Source organism: Rana temporaria, chromosome 13 (genome assembly GCF_905171775.1).
Source record: "Rana temporaria chromosome 13, aRanTem1.1, whole genome shotgun sequence".
Lineage (NCBI taxonomy): Eukaryota > Metazoa > Chordata > Amphibia > Anura > Ranidae > Rana > Rana temporaria.
In genome coordinates, this window is record NC_053501.1 from 52,954,435 (window position 1) to 52,980,212 (window position 25,778).

The 25,778-nt window shown below is 42.0% G+C and overlaps 1 protein-coding gene across 2 annotated transcripts in view; it reads right to left on the minus strand.

The window, feature by feature from the left end:
* Window positions 1-25,778, minus strand: part of TYRO3 (TYRO3 protein tyrosine kinase) — a 230,944-nt gene that overhangs the window by 11,429 nt on the left and 193,737 nt on the right. For both annotated transcript variants that reach the window (XM_040333801.1, XM_040333800.1), the window contains 3 exons: window positions 18,526-18,647; window positions 12,779-12,888; window positions 1,000-1,159 (listed from right to left, as the gene is read on the minus strand). In XM_040333801.1, the coding sequence (XP_040189735.1) occupies window positions 1,000-1,159; window positions 12,779-12,888; window positions 18,526-18,647 (392 nt within the window). The remainder of the gene's footprint in view (window positions 1-999; window positions 1,160-12,778; window positions 12,889-18,525; window positions 18,648-25,778) is intronic.

Consider the following 25,778-nt stretch of genomic DNA (forward strand, 5'->3'; position numbering starts at 1 on the left):
CCTGTGTGTATCACGGACTGATGTATCAATCAGCAGCTGTAGCCAATCAGCTGCAGCTGTCGATCAGTGCATTCTGACAACAGCAGTTGCCGCCCAATGTCCTGGCGGGTGTTGGGGGATACCTACATCCATTTTGTTAGTGTGAATGGAAGGAGGAGGGAAGAAAAAAAAATAACCTAATAACCTTGTATGGCCAGTTTCAACCAACCACGCAGTTGTAGGTGTCACAATAGAAAATATAGCTGAAACTGTAACTAGGCAAAGACACCCCTTTCAAAACAATACATGCTTCCCTCTATCTGTAAAAGTCTCTCCATACTTCTGGCTCCAGCGTCCAGTGCACAAAAAAACGATGATCTGGCAGCCCTGTACTGTACAGTGCAAACCCCAGTGCACTCTGTGTAATTTCTACTCTCAAGAGGATTGAGGGAAGACAGTATAAATAAATTATTCCTATAGTTATAGTAGCAGCAATTTAATTAGGAATAATATATTTTAATTTATGAATAACGTTACTAAAAAAAAAAAAAAAATCTGACCTTCACATCCGCAAACCACAAAGTGAAATGGATATCCATAGTCAATAAAAGCAATTATTTATAACTCCTGTGTACCTGGATCCTGGTCCACTATATGATCAGATACCTGTAAGATCTAAGTAATCAATACGCATACAGTGCATCCGGAACATATTCACAGTGCTTTACTTTTTCCACATTTTGTTTATGGTACAGCCTTATTCCAAAATGGATTAAATTCATTATTTTCCTCAAAATTCTAAAAACAATCCCCCCCCCCCCCCAATGACAATGTGAAAGAAGTTTATTTTAAATCTTTTCAAATTTATATATATATAAAAAAAAGCACATAAGTATTCAAAATAATGAATTTAATCCTGTTGCTACTTCCGGATGCACTGTAGATACTACACTTGTTCATGTTGAAAATTCAGACATTCCAGGGTTCTACAGAATGTAGATTGCAGCAAAAAGCACCCACCACATCACTGTACACGGTGTAAACATTGTCTGCCAGGCTCTCCAGTGCCAGCCACTTGACAGGAAGCTTGGATGCACACCCTTGGCGGTAGTAGTCCCCGCTGTAGATTTTCTTAGAGAGACCAAAGTCTGCAACGCACACTGTCATGTCCTCATGTAACCTGCGTGAGGAGAAACAGAAACAGTCATTGCATACTGTATCTCATAACGTCTGTTCAAGTCATCACATGTGTTGATGTGTTCGACACCAACCGCTGCAAAATATGAATTTTGCCTTTTGAAATATTAGGAATTATACAGCATCTCAAAAAGGCCCCAGTAAAGAACTTGAAGTGATTGTAAAACATCTTTAATTTATATAATTAACATTTCATACTTACCTGCAGCCCGACGGTCTTCAAGGTTCCCCGCTGGTGTTACTAGCTTCACTTCTTCTATGAGCAGTTAACACTTGCAGTGTAGGCACAGCCCCAATACAAAGGAGGACTTTTTCGTTTTCCGGAGTTCAGCTTTCAGATAAATTTCAGTTTGCCTGTCCCGTGTCCTGTTTTTTAATCCTGCAAATCAAGCACCGCCTGTCCCTGGGTGACTACACTCCTTTCTACATTGGAATTAGGCGGTCACACAGGCTGGACTTCAAACATGTCTGCCTTTGTTCAGCTACATTGCATAGAGGCTGATGGGATGGGTAGTTAAGCTAAAAAAGAAATTATTCCTTTTATTTCAGCTCACAGGAAGTGACAAGGACACAGCATTTCTGGCAAAATGGACAGATATTTTCTGTACTCTCCGAAATATTTTTTAGCCTTAAAAAAGAAGAAAACAAAAAGCAGCCTGCACACATCTATGGACTGGTAAGCAGTGGTGTATTTAGGTTTTGTGCTGCCCCAGGCCTGACTAAATTCATGCACCCCCTAATTTAAATACGACCCACCCTTCCTGTCAAGGCCACACCCCTTCCTTTTTAAGACCCGCCCTATCATCTGTAAATCACACCCCTTCCAGACCCAGATATATCTCGGCCCCCACAGTGCACTACAAGTCCCAGCAAAACAGGGCTGCCATATTTCAGCCCCCACAGTGCACTACAAGTCCCAGCAAAACAGGGCTGCCATATTTCAGCCCCCATAGTGCACTACAAGTCCCAGCAAAAACGAGGCACTACGAGTCCCAGCAAAAACGGGGCACTACGAGTCCCAGCAAAAACGGGGCACTACGAGTCCCAGCAAAAACGGGCTGCCACCACTGCTCCAAACACAAAACAATGAGACTGCACAGCCTTCCACCCCCTCCTATACACTCACTCCTTGGCTGCCATACACTTCGGCTCCCCACTCTCCCCTTACAACGGTGTCCTCCTACCTGAGTCTGGGCTGGATGTCACGCTGCATGGTGAAGTAGTGGGCGGGATGTCTGAAGAAGACACATCCAGGCTCCCAGACCCCAGCGCACCGCAAGGCTGCAGATAACTCTGCACTGGTCAGGCACCTCAGAGGCTGTATGTGAGCCGGGAGGAGGCCGCGGGAGTCGGGAGGACGGGCCGGGGGGATGTTTTTGTGCAGGGGGTGCGCCGCCCCCCGCAAAGTGGGCCTTGTCGGCCTAGGCCAAAATACAGCCCTGCTGGTAAGCTGCAATATTTTAAATGTTTTCTCTTGAGTTTCGATATGTTTTAAAAGAGGTATGGGATTTGAAAAAACAAACCTACATACTCATCCAAGTGGATGCAGCATCAATCCTGCTGTTGAAATAACATTTATTGTCTTATGTAATCCTGTTTCCTAATGCTAGGTGCTCCTGTCTCTCCGTTCTATAAACAAATGGCGGCTATACCCGATTCAAAGCACCGCTCGGCGCTCATATGACCGGCCGGTTCTCTCCTGCCGACTAACATCAGCGGGGGAATCTCGGCCCCTGCCTGCTGCAGTGGTCAAACAGGAAGACGAGAGAGACTGCCAGTCACGTGAGTGCCAAGCGGCACTCTGAAATCAGGTATGGCCAGCATTTTTTTTTTAAATAAAACACAGAGACAGGAGCACCTAGCATTAGGAAACAAATATGATTATATAAAGATATAACAGTGGGTTAACAACCACTTTAATGCAAGCATCCATGTCAGTGACAAATGGTTTGTTTTGTCTCTCTAACTGCTAAATCTGCACAAGAGCTTGTTGAAAAACAGACTTACTGGCCAGATCACCAGATGAAAATAAGGCAAACAAAGCCTAAAAAAGAAAACCAACGCAGCCATCACATCTAAGAATTGGTAAGATGCAATATAATAAATGTTTGCTTTTGGGTTTCAGTTTTAATTCTATATTTTGAAAGAATTTACATCTTCGTTGCTTCTGGTTTTTGTCCATGTGCCTGGAGGTCGGCTTACACACACACACACACACACACACAGTAATGGTAAATTCACCCAGTGAAACTAGCACTTCCCTAATCTACTACTTGAAGTATGCAAGGAAGGGATGCTTAGCGCTCGCCCACAGACACTGAGCTGAGTGGTTGCCAGGCAACAGTATACTAACCAGTGTAAACTATTTTAAAAAAATCAGAAAAAAAAAAGAAAACCCACAGTTTTCTTATGACAGTGGCTGCAGCTTAACATAGGAAAAAATAGAGGTTTCCAGACAACAAGATAAAAATAGCTTTAGCTAACAGAAGAAAACTGTCACACACGGCTAGAAGACGCTTCATTCGCCTTTTTAATGAAAAATTGAAAAGACGTCACACCTAAATAAGCATATGAATAGCTTATCACTATCATACAGGCGATATCACTTCGCCAGCCAACAGTTTAGTTATGGATCACGCTTATACGAATACTTAGGTCTAGGATAATGCAAAAGTTGTCTGAAAGCGGAAAACTTGCACACAAAACTTCTGAACAGGCAGTCTTCTGTAATAAAATAAACGCATGAAATCACCAATAAAAATATTTGCACTGCCCCTTACACTCTGCACTCTATACAATATACCGTATACAGTGCCACAATTCATAGGCAGAGCTGGATTAACAAAGGGGCTAATGGAGCTGCAGCTACAGGCCCCTTCCTTAAGATAGGCCCAGCCCAGTGGCATTCACTAATGCTACTCAGCCCTTTCCTGTGTGCAGCACATATGACTGATATGCAAACGGAGGGCGGCATTGATATGTAAATTACGGTCGGCATTGATATATAATTTGTTAGTGCATTCATAGGTATTTCAAACTCCATAAGCCCTGGTTCACCATCACCTTTGCTGAATGTTCCGCTGGGTATGTCCAACAAGCCTTGCATGCCACAGTCACTGAGTCTGCCATCAGCATGTACTGCAAAGGTGAGCAGATGGATTAGGGGGGGTGGGGGGTGTTCAGAGGTAAACAGAGAAGGGATTACAATTTGGAGGGCAAACATGACCTAAGAAGGGGCCTTTGGGGTGCAAAGATGAGAAGAGGCATGGAGTTAAGCAGAGAGGAGAGGGTGCATGGAACGGTTTGGGGTGAAGAGGTCAGCAGGGAGATTTAGAATGCACAAATGTACTAGAAGAGGTGGTTAAAGATGCAGAGAAGGGTATGTCATAGTAAATACCCCCGTTACATGGTTGGTAAGTGTAAGGCTCCATTCACATCCAGCAGATGTGACAAAGCGCACGTTCCCATGCATCACGTGTAGGGCAGCCCCTCCCACCGCAATGTGGCTCCACCACAGCTCACTGTATCACGATATTCCCGCCACATTACTACCCTACTAAAGCTACCCAAAGGCACTCACTCTCTTTCAACCCTGACTCTCTCTCTCTCACCCCCCTTTAATTGAGTGCATTTTGATTTTATTTATTATTATTTCCATACAAAGGCCTACCAAAATCGTCAGCCCCAGGTCCATGATGCTTTTAATCCGGCTATGTTCAAAGGATACAACATTAAGATTAATCCATAGACCTGAACTTGGAGCATATCATCAGAAATCCAAGGGCGGGTGTAACTGATCAGCAAAAGGAAGTCCACACCTTGCGTGGCCTGGTAAGGTTTCGGCCTTCCTTTTCTGTGAGCCCCAACCACTCCCTCTAACCGCATTAACCCATTTTCCTACCTGGTAATCCCGACTTACCCCTCCCTATTAACCCTACTACCCAGATGACCCCTTTTAAGGTCAGTTCTGCCCAGTATTGCAACTTGCTCCTCCAGATCTCTAATGTGAGCTTCCAGAATGGCAACCTGCTCACATCTGTCGCAGCGGTATCCAACCTGGAGCTGTTGCTCCTTTACTGTATACATGCGGCACACTTTGCACTGCACAAAACAGTCTGCAGGAACCTGCCAGCGACGCGCGCGCACCCACAATGCCGCTTCTCAAAGGGGATGTACCTGTACGCCCATATGCCCAGCTGAGCCATTGTGCCGACGTATATAGTCATGTGCTGGTCGGCAAGTGGTTAAAAAAAATGCAAGGAAAGACACCAAAAACAAACAAAAAACAACCTAAAAATGGAAACACAGCAATCACCAGAAGTCAAAAGCAAAACCTTTTTTCAGTCTCCACTCAAATTTCCCACTCTTCAGCTTCCAAGCAGCAAAATCTTACAACCACTTTAATAAAATAATTGTTGGGTATTATCAGAGAAGTCTATTATAATTTGGAATGTAAAAACATTTATTGGGAGTCCTTTACCATACTGTCTACTTTAATTGTATTTATGTGGGAACGTGTCAGCATTACGTCCAGGCAGAAGGCCGCAAAATAAATCTCTACCTTCAACACAAGGACGTCTTATACCTGCTAGGCCCTTCATACTCTTGGGAAGGAAAGAAAAAAAGAAAACCATCTGCTTTATTGGCCTCAGACTCCTACTGCATTGTAAATTGTAAAATTAAGTTAAAGCAATGAAATTTAGCTTTCCCAGTCTTTTGGCAGGGCACATTTGTGAGGGGCTCCCATTTAAATTCAACTGCCACCCCCTCTAATTGGCCTTTAACAATATTGTGTGAGTATGTGTCCTAGATTCCAGGAGCCTGCGCAGTATCTGAGCTAAGTGAACAAAGGAACTGAACACTCTGGGAAGATTATCAAATCACTTAAAATCTATTTAACATTCAGGTGTCTCACGAGTGACACACTGGCAGAATGTCAGTCTGCCTATATTAACAAGGCAGATTGTCATTCTGTCAGTACAGAAGGCATGGATCCTGTGTTCCTGTAAAGAAGAAACACTGATCCATGCTGTCCACTAGTAAAAGCACCTCCCCCACTACACTGAAACATTAGCTAGGCACACAGTTAACCCTTTGATCGCCCCTGTTAACCCTTTCCCTACCAGTGTCATTAGTACAGTGACAATGCAAACTTTTAGCACTGATCACTGTAATAATGTCACTGGTCCCCAAAAAAAGTGTCAATAGTGTCAGTTAGTGGTCCTATTTTTCCACCACAATATTACAGTCGGCTGGGCGAAACGTTATATTACGTCGCTTCGCCATGTGACCACTAGAGTGCTCAACCCAGGGCTACTCGCCCACAGAGCTGATGCAAGTGCCCGGCAGGCGCGATGATCACGGGCACCTGCGATCACTCGTGACGCAGCGAGAACCGGGATCTGTGTGTGTAAACATCTGGAGAGAAATGAACCCTTCCAAGCGTGACTATACCCACTTTTCCTGCCCCCACCAAACATACACCAGGATCGACCATAATCTTAGTCCCCCCAAGTCTCATCCCGACTACCTTGAACTCATCCCTCAAGGACACAGTCTGGTTGGACCATTCCCTGGTAATCCTCACCCTACAAAACCTCCTCACAAGACAATCTGGCGCTCAATGGAGACTTAATGAATCGCTCCTGAGTGACCCAATCAGGTCTAAGGAAATTCAAAACTCTTTAAAGAATACTTCACCCTAAATTATGTTGAGGATGTATCAACGGAGACCTTGTGGGCTGCCCACAAAGCATCCATTAGAGGAAAATTGATTAGTATGGCCACCCGGGTTAAGAAGGAACGACAGATTGACAAAGAGACTGGAAAAGGCTTTTCTCTAAAGGCCAGACACAAGCAATGCCCCTCAAAGACTTCTTTAGAACAATTAGATGCTGCTAGATTGGAGCCGAAACTGGCCCTCATGGGGAAAGCGGAGCGGGGCCAAATTCTATATGCAGAGAGATAACATGGGCTCCATGCTAGCCTCTAAACTTTCCCCCAGATACAGAGTTCTCACCTCTGCCCGGATTAGAATAGCAGGCCTGGTGCTTGCAGATTGGTAGCCTAAAAAAAAAAGCTGTCACTATGAGGATGATGCCCTGCTGTATTTGAACGACGCCGGCCCCTCGCTTGCGGCTGCCCTGGAAATTTTCAATAAATTTGGAGTGTTTTCGGGTATCCGTATAAACTGTTAAAAGTCGGTTCTCTTTCCCCTAGATAGCCAGGCCCACTGAAATGGGTTACTAAATTTAAATATTTGAGGGTTCAGGTGGCTAGGAATACTGCCCTTCACTATAACCTCAACTTGGCCCCCTTGCTTCCCCTCCTCAAGGAGAGATGCTTGTCCTGGTCGGGGCTCCAGCTGAACCTGTTGGGCCGCACCAATATATTAAAAACGGTGCTCCTCCCTAAATTCAATTATCTGTTTCGCAATAGCCCAGTCTGGATATCAGCCTCTTTCTTTCGGGAGGTGGGCCGATGTGTTAGCCATTTTATATGGCATGGATCCACCCCCGACTGGCGAAATCTACACTGCAACTACCAGGGCACCTTGGGGGATTGGCATTGCCCAACTTCCAGGTGTATTATTGGGCGGCGGTGCTGGTTACGGCATACTGGTGGTTCAAGGGTTCCTGTAACAATGCTGCGATGTGTGTGTAGTCGGCCCGTTTAGGTTCCTTTGCGGGATCTGCAAAATGTTTGTATAGAGGGGTGGGGGCCTACACCAAGATAACCGATCCAACCAGAACAACACTGCGGGTTTGGGCTGTGGCCAGATGTCGCTTTCTGTGTCCAGAGCGCTGGTCTCCTGTCCAGCCTCTATGGGGCATCCCCAACTTGGCTCACTTTTGGACGATTACAGACCCCCAGGTGTGGGCTAGATATGACATTAGGACCCTAGGAGATATTATGCCTGAGGGCGTGTTGTTATCATTTTCCCACCTCTCTAGGCTACATGGTTTGCCTGGATGGATGTTCTTTCGATATGCCCAACTCCGCCACGCTGCCAGGGCTCAGTTCCCGGAATCCCCCCTCCTCCAATTGGATCCGGTAGAGGATCTGCTGTCTCGTAGTGGTTTGGAGAAGCCTCTGTCTGCCCTGTATGGCACCCTGCTGACTACTGACTCACCTAAGATGGACCAACTATGGGATAGGTGGAAATTGGATAATCCCACCCTAGACACCCCTTGGGCACATACTTTCACATGTTCTGGGGTGCCCGGTTGTCTCTGCTTTCTGGTCGGGTATTTACAAACAATTAAATGTTCGGTTAGAACTGTCTGTACCTATGTCACCAGAGCTAGGGATCCATGAAGACTAACAAAGACCCTATCATAGCAAACTACTGATCTCATATCTCCTGTTTTATGCTAAAAAATAAACTCTTTGCAAATTGTCCTCATCTATCCCCCCCCCCCCTCTACCCTTTCATCCTGGGAAAGCAGGATCAATGCTGCACTGCCCCTTTATAAGTTAACATACATTAGTTGTGGATGTTCCCGGAAGTTTGATAAAGTGTGGTTGCCCTGGACCTCCCAATGATACTGCCCCCCCTTCTTTGCACCCCCCCCTGCCTGACGAGTGGATTCTAATTTTGTATCTGTCTTAACCCTCCAATGCTTCCTCCCCTCCTGCTTCCCCCCTCTTTCCCCCCTAATGGATTCCAGTTTGACAATAAGATCACAACATTTGCTCTATGGTCTGGCCAATCAGTATTGATTGGAGGAGAAATTCCTACTACTAAAGTTCTCTTTTTACTTTACTGTACCATGTTTTGCTGTTTATGATTTTGTTGTAAATGATTTTACTGTTATGTACATTTTTCTTTATTGCTACTTATTCCTTCAAAAAAGCACTCCGGATTGTTAAAAAAAAGCATAGGAAAGAAATGAGCAGATAAGACACTTTGTTTATGAGACAAACTGCTTCCTATTCATTCTCCCTGAGTCTTTAGAGACTGAAATATGGACAATATAAAGGTCGTAGATGGATTGCTACATTATTGGTATTTAAATATTCATGTTTAATTCTCAATTTAATTTTAAAAGAGGGTTACTGGGGCCCACACAAAGGTTCAATTGGCCGTTCTAAAAGCCACCAAACCCGTTAAGAGCACCTACCAGTAGACATCGGTCAATAAAGCTTCCATTCACTGTACCAGTGGGTGCTTTTCACATTCATTGGGACCTTATGTGCACTTGATTTCAAGACTGGTCTTCTTTCCAGTAGAAAAAATGTAAAACAAGAAAGTAGATAGAGGCATCTATTCTTAGTATTCATTTTTTTGAATTTCCCGATTCACCTGCAGTCCTCTCTCTTAATTTTAGTTTTGGAGCCATTCATTATTCTCCAACAAAGGACAGCTCAGTTCTTGACAATCTTCCAGAATAATCAAATAATCTAGATGGGCTTAGGATTCAGGTGCATCATTTTTGCAGAGTCTCCTAGCACAGCATAGTTCTGGGCAACAGACACAAATGGGGGTTAATGACTTTACTGGCTTCGAAACAGAAAATTTCCTCACTCTGCTCTTCATCGAACATTTGCTGTTCCAGTCATCAGCATGGCATGCTTCCCTGTGCCGGCTTTTCTCAGATTGAAGATTGGTGTCTTCTTAAATTCTATTTGTGCCTAGTTTCCTATGCGATATGATGATGATTTCCCTACACACAATTCCACATCTCTGGAATCTGTTAGTAATTATTTAAAAAAAAATGTATTGGCTCTAATAAAACAAGGGCAAATCCTAGTATAAAGATCAATTTATTGCAGCAAGGTGACTGTGCTTCATCCATATGTATCGGGCCTAATGAAGGAGAAGAGAAGAGTCTGTGCAAATGATCCACCATATGGTGCCTTGTGGAAAGCCACATTTCAGTAAATATGGTCCTTAGATATCCCAAGCTTCAGGAAACAAACACTATATTTTTATCTCTGCAACACTAAATAACCATACTTTAAAACACCATATGTTGTTAGTACTGCAAGGAATATATTAGCATCATCTCTGAGCTACAGCTTCATAAGGATTTCTTGTTCTTACTCCTAAGCTCTCTTTCTCTACCCCCTCTTTGATCTCCTCCTTGTGGGGGTTCTATCTGCTCCATGCTCAGCTGATGACCTTAGGATTACCATAAAGGAAAAGCATTGTGGAATTTCAGCGAGCACAGGTTTGCTTTAAAGTCGAACTCCGGGCATGAAAAAGTCTATGAAAATATATTCCTTAAAACAGAACTTCACTGAAAATTGAAAGTTCCACTCTTCCTCCTCCTCAGCAATTAATTAAAACACTTTTTTTGGGGGGGAGCGGGTACATTGCTTTGAAAGGTATCTGCTCCCAATACCGCTGGAATTGCCTAGGTGATACCAGCAGAAATTCAACCCCTCCCACTCTGCCCGCAACCTCCTGGAACACTTTACAGGTCCCAGGAGGCTGAGGGACCATTCACAGAGTGCAGGGTGGCTCATGCGGGTGGGGACAACACTGAATCCTGGGAAAGGTAGGTGTCTGTTTATCAAAAGTCAGCAGCTACAGTATTTGTTAAAGAAAATAGGCTCTAATAGGCTTAAAAAAAGGGTGGGCTTGGGGAGCAGAGCACACCCACTTGTGGGACAATAGCAGATTATTATTCACTAATGTCACACTGATTCTCCTCCTGGCCAATCAGGAAGCGGGTCATGAGACCCATTACCCAATTGGTCGAAAGGAGAGGTGACCCAATTGGCCGTCTAGTAGGAGAAGGGAGGAGATGCACGGCGCATGGAGGAGAGGAGGGAGGAGACGCACGGCGTGATGCAGGGGAGGAGGAGATGCAGGGGGAAGCCACCGCCCACCACCCAGTGACCCGACCGACCTGACCGGGGGGGGGGGGGCAGGTTGGCTTGAGGTGACCTGGCAAGCGATTGGGGGCCAAAAAAAAATAAATAGCACCAGCTGTCACTGGTATCCACAGTATCTCACAAAATTGAGTACACCCCTCACATTTTTGTAAACATTTTACTATATCTTTTCATGTGACAACACTGAAAAAAAAAAAAAACTTTTCTACAATGTAAAGTAGTGAGTGTACAGCTTGTATAACACTGTAAATTTGCTGTCCCCTCAAAATAACTCGCACATCTATTAATATCTAAACCGCTGGCAACAAAAGTGAGTACACCCATACGTGAAAATGCCCAAAGTGTCAATATTTTGTGTGGCCACCATTATTTTCCAGCACTTGGGCATGGAGTTCACCAGAGCTTCACAGGATGCCACTGGAGTACTCCTCCATGACGACATCACAGGGCTGGTTGATGTTAGATACCTTGTTATGTTGGAATACTGCTCTGTGGCCCAGTCTTCGAAGGGAGGGGATCATGCTTTGCTTCAGTATGTCCCAGTACATGTTGGCATTCATGGTTCCCTCAATGAACTGTAGCTCCCTAGTGTCGGCAGCACTCATGCAGCCCCAGACCATGACACTCCCACCACTATGCTTGACTGTAGGCAAAAGACACTTGTCTTTGTACACCTCACCTGGTTGCTACACACACGCTTGTCACCATCTGAACCAAATAAGTTTACCTTGGGCTCATCAGACCATAGGACATGGTTCCAGTAATCCATGCCATTAGTCTGCTTGTCTTCAGAAAACTGTTTGCAGGCTTTCTTGAGCATCATCTTTAGAAGAGGCTACTGTCTGGGACGACAGCCATGCAGACCAATTTGATGCAGTGTGTGGCGTATGGTCTGAGCACTGACAGGCTGACCCCCCATCCCCTCAACTTCTGCAGCAATGCTGGCAGCACTCATACGTCTATTTCCAAAAGGAAACCTCTGGATATGACGCTGAGCACACATGTTCTAGGTGAAACCTGTCCTGTTAAACCGCTGTATGGTCCTGGACTGGTTACTGTGCTACAGCTCAGTTTCAGGGTCTTGGCAATCTTCTTATAGCCTAGTCCATCTTTATGTAGAGTTCTTTGCCATGGGGTGCCATGTTGAACTTCCAGTGACCAGTATTTATAGCTTGAGAGCGATAACACCAAATTTAACACACCTGCTTCCCATTCACACCTAAAACATTGTAACAAGTCACATGACACCGGGGAGGGAAAATGGCTAATTGGGCCCAATTTGGACATTACTTAGGGGTGTACACACTTTTGCTGCCAGCAGTTTAGATATTAATGGCTGTGTATTGCGTTATTTTGAGGGGACAGCAAATTCACATTGTTATACAAGCTGTACACTCACTACTTTACATTGTAAAGTGTAATTTCTTCAGCGTTGTCAAATAAAAAGATATAGTAAAATATTTGCAAATATGTGAGGGGTGTACTCACTTTTGTAAGATACTGTATATAAGGAATGACGTTGCCCACCAGCCTCCACCAATAACAATCATCATTATTGTGTGGACTGACTCCAAGTCATTGGAAGCCTGAAGACTTTAGATTGGAGGGGTAAAGTAGCATCAAAGAACAGGTAGGTGTAGCTTTATGTAGTGATTTGTAGATTCATAAACTGTAAAGTGTGCTGCCAAGGCTAAGAAAGCCAATGCATTTAATAAAAATAATACAAATCAAAACCATCATGAATAAATTATGTACTTACATGCAATTGCGTGTGGCGAGGTCCCGGTGGATAAAATTTTTGGAACTTAGATATTCCATTCCGCTACAGATGTCAATCATGAATCTTGTTAATGTCTGTATAGGCAGAGTCTGTACAAATGAAAGCACAATAATACAAATTAATGTATACATTTTTTCAAAGTTTTTTCAAAATAAATATCTATTTTGAATGGGCTAGAGCTATGAATCAATCAATCAATCAATCAATCATTTAACCCTATCAATTATGATATTTTGTGGATATACAGACACTCAAATTACAAGCACCTCATCCCATATATGCAAGAAAAAAAGGAAGAAAGGAAATGGGTACCTAGAAACCCTGGGACTATGAAGCGGTGCTAATGAAGTGTAACAAGACACCAATTTTAGAAAAATAGAAAAAGTTTTTTAATTCATTAATACATACAAATATAAATAAATAAATAAAGAACCAACTGAAGTTTTTAAATAGACGAACTTCAACAATGTGAAACGACTCGTTGTAGTTGTAGTTCACTCGACATGTTTCGCTCGCATTTGAACTAACTACAAGGTATCAAGAGAAATAAGTGTAAAACAGATGGTTAATGAAAATTCTCATTAAGGGAACATAGAGGCTGTGTTTTTGAATGAAGTTCCTTTGCAATCAATCAGGACTTCATTTATCTGTTCAATTACCTGGCTATTTTTGTTTAACCCTAAAAGGTACAACAGCTATTGATCTAAGTTTTTTTGAGTGCCAGTTATTCATTTTTGAGTAAATCCTCTAAACTTTAAACTTCATTATAAACACACCATTATTCGCTTTTTTTAGATTATGGTTCTTGGACAGAGTGTTACATTGTTTGGGAAATAAATTACCAGGCTCTATTTTGATTGGCGTTTCCCAATCTTGAAGTATTCCATCTTTGATATTGATTTTAAATTGTGCGTGTTGTGGTAAGTTTTTTGCGCCAGTTCTTCTGCCAAAGCATAATTAGATTTGAAATTGTTATTTTTGCTCAAATTATCCATTGTTAACCATGATATATTTACCAGTATTCAATATGTTTTGCTATATCTACATGTATTTGACAAATATATTTGCTATATATATATATTGTTTCATTGACCATCTGTTTTACACTTATTTCTCTTGATACTTTGTAGTTAGTTCTAAACTCTTGAGGAAGCTCAAATGCGAGCGAAACATGTCGAGTGAACTACAACTACAACGAGTCGTTTCACCTTTTCGAAGTTCGTCTATTTAAAAACTTCAGTTGGTTCTTTATTTATTTATATTTGTATGTATTAATGAATTAAAAAACGTTTTCTATTTTTCTAAAATTGGTGTCTTGTTACACTTCATTAGCACCGCTTCATAGTCCCAGGGTTTATAGGTACCCATTTCCTTTCTTCCTTTTATTTAACCCTATCACTTTTACATACTTCCCTTGCAATGGCAGAAAAGAATAGCCTGAAAGCCAACACCCTCAAAAAGTATATTATGTTCCCATTAACATTGTGCAATGTATTGCAGAGCAAAGAAACCTCCAATTGCATTGTTCCTCTAGTTAAATGCTTTGCTTGTATGACCCATTAAATGCTACATGTACACTAGCCTACAATGGCAGCTCCTAAACTTGAGTTTAGGAGCTCTTGGCATTTTTTTGCAAAAGCTCCTAAACTCAACTCCATAAAAGCCTGTGTGTCAACATAGTCTTTTAACAGAGTTTAGGAGCTGCCGAGTTTAGGTGAGCTTCAACCTGCCTCTCCTGAATGCAGAAGAATTGTGTTCAGGATAGGAATGCTTTGGGCACCGGCCACTGGAAAACACAAAACGTGGCAAGACCGCGGCAAACATATGCCACAATTTACATTTTCCCGTGGCTGCAGTAAATGTAGGACAGTGTAGATGAAAGGGAATACATAAAGGTTTATTTGAAAAAATTTGCTGTGTGAACGTCTCAGTCATTTGCACAGCTGTCATCAGTAATCCCTATAATTTACCAACTATCTTTATTTCCATTGATTGCAAGCTCCATTTAGTGGCCATAATGCAGTATTTTTCTGAAATACCTAAAGCATGAATATACCACATTATGGCCACTAGATGGATTTGATGATCATAGGAATTAAACGCGTTAGGCTACATTTACACAGGCGACTAAAATAGGTGAAAATAGTAGCGGCAGGAATCAGAAATTCCTACTGTGAATCTCAGTGGCTAGGTGTGACAGCCGGCCCAGTTCACCATGACACGTTGCCGGCGGCCACAGCTGTTCGCGGCTCTCTGCACAGACAGCGATTACCTGCGGTGAGCACTGCATGATGCACAAAAATGACTATGAGGACAGCAGCAAATATCTGTGGCTACTGGCGACCTGTCATTATAGTGAACAGGACTGGCGGTCTCACCTAGCAACAGCAGTAATCTCGCATTCCTGATGCTACTATTTGCACTGACCCTAATCGCTGGTAAGAAAGTAGTCTTAAGCAAATTACAGGAATTATTCGTTAAAGCTGTGTCAATTCTTTAGCCAGATTTTTTTATTTATTTTTTAATATAGAGACCACATGGTGTTTTGATCAAATTTTACATATATGTGCAAAAAAGATCAGCTTGATGTAAATAATGTTGTTATCAATGTGTGTTAAACCTCGTTTCAATGCATAATTTGTGATCATAGATGTACACAAGGGCAAACATATTTGCTCATTGCATGCACATGCCCCCCCTCCCCCCTTGCAGCGTGACACTATGGTTGTGCCTTGAGCAGAGTATACACTACTGAAATTACCATATATCAAAATTCTCTGAACATTCAAACATCATTCTAAAAAAGTTTGAGATTTGGTTCACTTAAAACATTTGATTTAGGAATGAATGGACCAAACGAAAACCACATACACAGTTAGCAATTCATACATTTAAGACATTTTTTCCATCCTGCTCCTTCAAATTTTCTCGTCGCTATGGTGGAATATGAACATCTATCTGGTCCCACTAATGATTAGAAAAGTGAAGGAACTTTCTTACAACAAAAAATATTGAACTAAATTCAACTAGTGTATGACCAGTCCTACCGCTCCTTCTTACAATGCAATAAGCATTGCAATAAGCCAGCCGACTCAGTAAAAACAATGCACTTTTTGCAGCTCATATCTTATCTCATCTCAACAGTTGTTAAAGGCTGCGAGTGATTGCAAGTTAGTGGCTAACAAATTGCTTTTTTAATACAGTCACAAAAATACAGAAGAGGAATCAAGTTAAATAAAACATGATAATCACTGTAATTATAGCTCAAAATATCTTCTTTCGGAAAGTACATTACACTATTTAACAACGGTAAGTGTTTCATTAGGGTGTTTGACTACAACCTCTCCAATCAATGCAACAAGCTCTAAATCATTGCCAGCGTGTGCGAATGCATTAATGCACGACACTCAGATGTGATTATGTAACCAGCAGACACAATGACTTCATATTATGCTCATCAGATACACCCCTCTCCCATTAGACACTTCATAGAGTTTGTTAAACCACACAAGTTTAAGAAGAGTTGATAGGCAGACAAAACTTTCTCCTAAATAAAAAAAAGTTAAATTATCTTTACATCAGAAAAACAACATGTGGCTAAATCTGCCAACTAACACAGAATTAGTGCGACTGCAAACAAGCCTGAAGCGGCAGAGAAGGATTCACGCAGAGTCTGTAAATGAGTCCTTCGCCACCACAAATAATCTGGCCAATTTACAACTCAAGTCTGTGTTCTCTAAGGAATGGAGCTCTAAGCAGTGTCACTCTCAGCGAAAAAGAAAAGTTAAAACCAAGCGTTATTTTAGGTAATCATGCATCTATCTGGAGCAGTTTTTCCTAATCTTTTTAACCCAGAGGAACCCTTGAAATAATTTTCAGGTCTCAGGGAACTCCTGGTTAGATAAGTCTATCAGAGTTCATTAGGAAAATGCCCCTTACATTGGTGGTAGTAAGTGGGAAGAATATCCCCCTTGCAGAGGTTGCAAGAATGATACCCTTGCAGTCATGTGGTGTTGGACTTGAAACCATGCAGGCACCATCAGATGGGAGGTCAGCCATCCCTGGAGGAACCCTGGTTGAGAATTTCTCCTAGCAGAGGATGTTCTATATTTCTTCTTGTAATGCAATCAGTGTCATATTAAATAGTATGAACTACGTACACTCTGGAAATCTCATAACACCTCACTGATGATAGTGGTAATTTCAACAGCACATAAGGTTGCTGTGGACTTGGGAAAGTCTTTGATTTTACTACTTTGATAGCACAATGCTTCTTTTGAGTTTTCTTGTTCATATGTGCACTATATATTATATGCACTTACTCAAATATAAAGTGACTGTCTCTTGATGATTCTGAAATGTGCAAGATCAGCATGTCTAAGATTGAATGGTCTCAAGATCTAAATCCTATTGGCTGGGGTGGGCTTATTGGTTGATGGTCTATAGTCAACCAGTGATATAAGTACCTGCTCTGCATTTAGACATACGTTTTTAGCATAGACTATAGGATCCTCTTGCTCACCTATAAGGCTCTTCGTGGCTTGGCATCCCATTATCTCTCTAATGCTGCATTCACACCTGAGCGTAGCGCTTTTGGTCGTTTTTTACTACGTTTTGTTGCGCGTATTCACACGTATTCGTGCGTTTGCATACAGCGCTGTCCGACGTTTTTGAACTTCGACGTTTTTTATTTTAGCCAATAGGAAAAATGATCATCTCTTTCATCACTTGTTGCTATGTTTATAATCCAAGATAAATACCAGCAAAGACTTCAGGATTAAGAAAGATAGTTCTTTATCCTGTGTTGGTAAAGTTCGTTCCGGGGCTGGTTTTATTGGGAGTCTGATAGAGCTCTGGGTGGGACAGACACCCAAGTCCGTGGATCCGCAGTTTATTGTTTTCCTTCCAGGCCTTGATCAAGGCAGCTGGTCTCAGCTCTCGGAGAGAGAGTATGTGTCTCAATGTGAGGAGGCATATTGGAGCATGGCTGCTCATCCCTGATTTTGGATCCAAGTGTTTGCGTTTGAAAGGACACTTACTACAGACCAAGGACTGGTCAGTCTATGGACACAGTAAGGCTACGTAGAGCTGAAGTTTATTGTTGTTTGTTTAATGGCAAGATGGTTTTCTTCTGTTTGGGAATATCCTGTGGAATAAACGTGATGTTTTCAAAAGAAACCGCGAGTTTGTCTCTGCATTGAGCCTAATCCCCTACAATAGTTATAACCTTCAAAGTGGACTCTAGGCCCAGGAAGTTAGAGATGAGATGTCATCAAAAATCGTACAGCTGGTGTACTGCTAACTGACATATCTTATGTTCATTGTTCACACAGAGCCCCATGTTAAGAGGAATGCATACTAAAGAGCTCTGGGCTTGATACCGATATATTAACTTAGGCGCTAGAAGACGGAGTGTGATATCAGCATTCAAAATCCAGACAGCTGACAGGGCAGCAACTGTCAGATCCCCAGGGATCTTTTACCTTTGACAAAGAGTAATTCTAAATCAAAGCTAAATTGGAAGGTAAAGATGTTTCCATATGCACATATGTAGACTTATAACTAAAGACTATCAAATTCAAATCCTTGCATAAGATCAAAGCTACTTGGCTTTTTTAGCTTCTGGCAGTGGAAAATATTGGTATGTCAACACAAGCCAGGGTTCAGCAGCCAACACGGCAACTGAAACATCAAAATATCAAAGCTACACCTCCTGACAAACTTACGATGGGTTCTTCTCCAATGCGAGACATCAACAGGAAGGTGTGTAGATCACCATGCTTCATAAATGGTAGGATGACCATTGGAACTGGCAGTCTTCCCTTGGTACGACTTCTCAGGCTCACTCCTGTAAATGATATACGTAGAATTAATACTTTGGGTATTGTTCAATCAACTACAAGTGACTACACTATTGCACAGCATACTGTATATAGAGGTCTTTAAGCATAGATAATCTCAACACTGAGGCCTGCAAATGACTAATGCCCTGTACACACGATCGGTTCGTCTGATGAAAACGGTCCGATGGACCGTTTTCATCGGACGAACCGATCGTGTGTGGGCCCCATCGGTGAAAAAAAATAGAACCCGTTTTAAAATTTTCTGATGGTTAAAAAAAACGATAGAAAAAAAACGATCGTCTGTGGGGAAATCCCGCAGAGCCGCTATGTTCTCTCAGGGGATGCTGTGAGGGATACCTTTTGGATCACACTTTTTGATGTTGTAACCCTGTGTACAATATTTTATACTATGTAACATGTGATGTAATATATGTGATTCAAACCTTTTAAATCGTGAAAATAAATGGTATTATTCCAATCTTATTTTTGGTTAGAAGTTGCCTTCAAAGTCCTATAAAGAGCAATTGTGTTTTTTTTCTAAAGTAGACACTCTAATACAAGAGGTGAATTATGGGCTGATCAACAGGTAAAAGAAAGAAAAAAAATATATATAACACAAATGCAGCCACCACATCTACGGACTGGTAAGCTGCAATATATTACATTTTTGTTTTAGGGTCTATTACTGCTTTAAGCCAATTCGTTAAATTTTTATAACTGGAAGGTTTGGAGTTTAAGTGATACCCTTGTATAAGTAACAACGTAAAACACTATAGATGTGATTTAACCACTTGGGACCCGGGCCATTGTCAAATGACAGCCACAACAAGGTTGCTCTACAGGGCCAGGAGGCTGTCATATGACGTCCTCTGGCCTCTGGGGGGGGGGGCGCGTTTGCATGCCCCGCCGCGTCACTCAGGTGCCAGGTGTAAGCACAGTGATCCACGTCCTGTCAGGGAGAGGAGACTGATGGTGTGTCCCTTGTACATAGGGACACCGATCGGTCACCTCCCCCCAGTCAGTCCCCTCCCCCCACATTAAGAATCACCAACAGGGCACACATTTAACCCCTTGATCACCCCCTAGTGTTAACCCCTTCCCTGCCAGTCACATTTATACAGTAATCTGTGCAGTTTTATAGCACTGTTCGCTGTATAAATGTGAATGGTCCCAAAAATGTGTCAAAAGTGTCCGATGTGTCCACCGTAATATTGCAGTCCTGACAAAAATCGCAGCTAGCCGTCATTACTAGTAAAAAATAAAATTATAAAAAAAAATGTCATAATTCTATCCCCTATTTTGTAGGCGCTATAACTTTTGCGGAAACCGATCACTGTATGCTTATTGCGATTTTTTACCAAAAATATGTAGAAGAATACGTATCGGCCTAAACTGAGGAATTTTTTTTTTTTTTTTTTTTTAATGGGATATTTATTATAGTAAAAAGTAAAAAATAGTGTTTTTTCTTCAAAATTGTCGCCCTTTTTTTTTTTTTTGTGCAAAAAATAAAAACCACAGAGATGCTCAAATACCACCAAAAGAAACCCATTTGTGGGGTAAAAAAAGGATGTCAGTTTTGTTTGCGAGCCACATCACACGACCGCGCAATTGTCATTCAAAGCGTGACAGTGCTGAAAGCTGAAATTTCGCCTGGGCAAGAAGGGGGTATATGTGCCCAGTAAGCAAGTGGTTAAACAATGTGCGTTGACATTTGATCACAATTAGCCAAGAAAATATTGTTTAACAGGAGAAATCAGTGAACCAAGGCTATCTCAGGGCTCATGTGACAACCATTAAAGCAGAAAATTTGTCTGACCAAAAAAAATAAAAAAAGATCATGGAGGGAGGAGGAAATATCAAAATGTCATAGCTAGTTGGTCACTTTCGAAAATCAACCTCATTTATCACAATAATATACACAGGCAGATATGACTGATGGTCAGTTTAAGCAATAAACAAGTCTATAAATCATCTAACCAGAGTATAAATAACCGGGAATGGAGTGAGTGATTGAATAGGGCGGTGCAGTCATTGGCCCCTAGTAGGTGTTCATGATAGATTAACCATGCAGCACAATTGCTAGGACTAGAATATTATTAAAAGAAAAATAAAGGAAAGTGTATGCTACCCGTGAGGGTTAGCAAAGGGGCCAAGAGACAAAATATTCTAGAGCAGGACTGTATTGGGGTATTATACTTCTATAAGCACACCAGAATGTTTACAACCCCAGCACAAGTTCTACCACTTTGTCATGCACATTCGATTATTGATTCTCAAAGTATAATTGAAAGAGCATGTTGTCTCCTTTATAGCCACAGCTACATCTTACCTGTACTGTACACACACGAGAGATGGTTACATGCTTCTGTAACGCAGAACTAAACTCTCTTAATCAACGTTAAAGTGTTACGAAACCCACTACCCTGCATTTACTATATCTGGTCTCCCACAGTACACAGACCATCAAAATGCAATTATTTTAGTAAATATAAACAGCTAAATACCCTTTTCTAATCAGCAGTATATAGCAGTCTTAGTACAGTTGAACCTCGGATTACGAGCATAGTCCGTTCCAGGACTATGCTCGTAATCCAAAGTACTCGCATATCAGAGAGTTTTCCCATTGAAGTCAATGGAAACAAAAAATTATTTGTTCCGCATTGACTTTGACTTCAATGGGATGCAATACTGAACGCGGGCAGAGGTGGGGGGTGCCAGAGAGCGCCGAAAATGTCCGAAAAGGCCTGAGGACACTTTGGCTCGGCTCCTGCGCCCCTGTACCTCAGGCCAAATCGTTAATGAGGTATGAGGTACTGCAGGCCAATGTTCAGCTTTTCTCGGCTCCTGCGTCCCCGTACCTCAGGCCAAATGAGGTAATGCAGGCCTATTTTCGGCTCTGCTCCTGCCCCCCATACCTCAGGCCAAATGAGGTACTGCAGGCCTATTTAGCTTGAATTCTGCTCGTCTTGCGAATCAACACTCTCAGACCGAGTCAGAATAAAAAAAAAAAAAAGTTGCTCGCAAATCAAAACGCTCTCAAACCAAGTTACTCTTAAACCGAGGCTCCACTGTACTTCTATCAGTGTTTGGTTAAAGCTTGTAGGACGAGCTTCCATTCTCATTAGACTGTCCTATGAGGCTACATGACCCCTGACCCTCTGTCTGGACTGTGCCGATTGGCCCTGTGCTGATCACCCTCCCAAAACGAACGAAGAAAAAACTCTCTAGCAACGCACACCAAACTGAGTACGTGCCAAATGCCCCCAAGGCTTATTATTTTACATAATGCAGAGGATTAACCCCGTAGGTTCCACAGTGAGTATAACAAGCATGCATATACAGACTGATTTTACCGTTTTAGGTTTAGTAACTTTTTCAAACCCAATTCTGCTAGCGTTGGTAAAAAAGGGAAAGTGCATTATATTTTCTTGCTTTAAAGCGGTATTAAAGCCCAAACCAAAAATTTATTATATTGCAGCTTACAAATCCTTAGATGTGGTGTTTGCATTTGTTTATTCTTTAGGCCAGTTTCTCTGTTTTCACCCAGTGATCTGGCCAGTAACACACCTCCTGTATTAGGGTGCTTTGGACAGCAACACTGTTAGTTTGGGGGGGGGGGGGGGTGAGTGTTAGATGTACAAAAAGATTTAAATACACTAACAAATAGAAGCCAAACTCCAGATAATACTTTATAATCAATCGTTGTAAGCATCCCTGCTAGTGTTTAATTGGTTTGTATCATCTCTGTAACTGATGCATTCTGTTGGTGAGCTTGTTCTTTTTAAAAACAATGGACTTCCTGGCAGAATCACCAGATGAAAATAGAAGAAAATGATAGCAGCCATCACAGCCATCACATCTAAGAAATGGTAAGCTACAATATAATAAACGTTTGCTTTTGGGTTGCTTAACATTACCTTTTTTTTTTTTTTTTACACATTTCTTTATTTGCGTCCTGGATTCTGATGTACAAATCTGCAGCCCTCTACTGCTCTACTATACATGTCTGTAAATGTATTATGAATACACTTCCTGCCCCTGGTTGTTGGCTTTGAAACCCCAGGAGGAAGAAGTGGAGAGAGAAAGTCTCAGCTGCATGTCCTGTCCATGCTGCTAAATCCTGGACCGGAAGAGACAATTATAAACTCCTAGGGAGGGACTGAAGGGCAGAGTAGATCAAGGACGTGTGGTGAGGTCAGTGGCTGGCAAGGCATTGGCTAGTATCAGAGCCAGATACACATAGGTTACATACGCAACAATCGCAAGGCTGCTTTCACACTGAGCAGCGCCAAGTAAAGCTAGCTATTTTGATTTACAACGATATATAGTGAGCGAGTGAGAAACTTGTAAAGCGCAACACATGCAAACTGAATCGCCTCTGGGCGAGGTATGTGTGCACAATTCCACCAGGATTCCTATCGGCTCTTGGCTGATAAAACCTGTTTGCACATTGGATGTATTTACTGTATTAATCTCTTCTTATATAAAGCTTGTATTATTTCTATATTGTTATATGCTTATGGTTAAGGACTGTTTAATTCACAGGAAGGGAATCCCCTCGGTTTACAGAGGCCCACTTAGTGAACTTTATTATTCACTCTCCTACTAAACTCACCCTTCCACTTAGCAAAGGTTCTGGTTCTCTTATTTACTTATAGGTATAGCGAAATAAAGTGTTTGGAGAGGGACAAATCTCACCCCCCACCCAAAAAAAAGTGGACTAGGGTGTGTTTGTCAAAGTGATTTCTCAACAAAATAAGCATAGAGACAAGAATGGATGGGTTAGTTTGCTTCAAATAGTAAAAAAATAATTAAATAGCGTTCTCAGTTTGTGGTGCTCAGATATAGTAAAGTTCCGTTTTAATATAGCGAGTCGTATCCCTTTTCTCAATACTCCCTGAACACACTTCACCACTGCCCTAACTAATAAGCCACTATTCTATAAGGGCTCCTTCACACAATGTGCAGTGACTGGTGTTTTTCAGCATTGGATAAGGGCACATTAAAACTGCACCCCATTTACACCAGAACAGTGGTGTAATGTAAGGTGCGAAAAAATGCAGACATTCTGGATAACACCATGTAAGCATGCTTACAGGTGTGTGGTACAAAATGAAGTTCACTTCGGTGAACATCACTAGTGTCCCCATCAGAGAGTGTCCCATACAGGTCATCTTCATCACATTTGCCTCTTGCCTCAGTATGAACCGACTTCAGCTCTCCTGCACCCCCGCCTCCCGCCCGCTGCTAGGCACACAAAAGGATCTTTAATGCAAACAGCAGGCGGGTAGCCGGGAGGTGCCACACTGATGACGTCACTGGTTGCTAGGACATCTGCAATCCCAGCAGCCAATCCTAAAGCACAGTGTGTGATATGGGAGGGTTTGTTTGGGACCTGCCAGACATACTGCCGATAACTGCAGCAGCTGTTGGCAGAGTCTGGGTAAGCTGCGGGCCAGATAAGAGACACAAGCGGGCCAGATGTGGCCCACAGACTGGGGTTTGGAATTTAAAATGATCGTGTGTGGGCCTCACATCCTTTTTCGGCTTCTGAAAAACGTCAAATTTTTTTTCGAACATTCTGCATTTTTTAACGTTGTTTTAAAAAAAATTGTTTTTCGGGTTGTAAAAAATGATCGTTTGTGGGCTAAAACGACGTTTTAAACCCGCACATGCTCAGAAGCAAGTTATGAGACGGGAGCGCTCGTTCAGGTAAAACCGTTCATAATGGAGTAAGCACATTCATCACGCTTTAACAGACAGAAAAGCGCGAATCGTCTTTATCCCATAGAGGGTCCGGAGGGAGACCTAAAATCCCCAGGCTTGTTGAGATCACTGTAATGGTGGTCACATTGACAGGGTAAGGAGACTGCAATACCACTTTTGGGTGCCTTACTGGTGGATGAAGTTCTCTCTATTCTGCAATCCCTTTCTTTGGGTGTTTATTTGGATTTAACCCCCTTAAGGACTGATTTTTTCTTATGTTCCTCCATATATTCAATTTAGTGGGACTTTTTCTTTATTCACATATGTTTTTTGTGTCAGTTTCACTGGCTTCTTCACATGAATTGTCTTTATTAACTGCCACTGTGAGACGATTTCTCTTTATCACTGTTATATATAAGATCAATTCGATGTATCTTAGACCCATTTCACTTAATATTTTGAGCGCTTTATTGTGCACCATTACAACCTTGGGCACTGCATGGGCCAGCTGCCTGCTTCCTAAAAATCAATGACATCATATGGGTTGATAAGAATGACACTGGGCAATGCTAAGATTGGATATCCCACGCGTGTGGATGTTACTGCGATATGTAAAACTGTAAGTTGAATTTTTTACATTTCAGAATGGTGTACCTCAAGATTTTGAATGATATTTAAAGGACGCCCTGACTGAAAAAAAGGTTAAAAAACACTGCTCTGGAGAGCCACCTAAGGGAATATCCTCCTTCACAAGAAAACCAACGTTTAACCGGGATACCTACCTAAATAAGGTAAACCTTAACCCAACAGTTTTCCCTCCCCATTCATATACTCAACAAGTCTTCAATGATGGAATATTTAACAGAAAGGTACAAAGACGATGATGGGCAAAGTAAAATATATCTAGCAACCAATAAGTTTATAGTTTACACTCTATCGCTTCCTGGCTGTTTACTATTAATATTGTCATTTGCTTCTTTGGATGGGCCTAAACTGGACTTGTTCCGTAAAGAAGTACAAATAGCAAAGCTACAGTTCCCCAAACACTATTCCCTAGCAACCAAACATTTAGCACACTGTCGTCCTTTCAGTGAAGTCATCTCTAGCTGTTTTCTGTGGCAGCTTTTTTCAACCACGATGGTGTGGCATTCTGGGGTGCCTTGGAAAAATGCCTAATAATTGCTGCAAGTTGACCAATAATTGTCAGCAAGCCAGCAAATGGATCAAGCATGTCTGTTTGTTACATAAAGAAACAGGTTTATATTGTGTGGGCCAGCCAATGACATCCTAACAACCAGTCTTAATTTTGGCAGAAAATTTCAATTTAGTTTTAGTCATGGGACTAAAATGGCATTTTAGTTTTAGTCCCATTTTAGTCTTCTGCAATTGTTTTAGTCAACTAAATATCCAGGACATTTTAGTCAACTAAA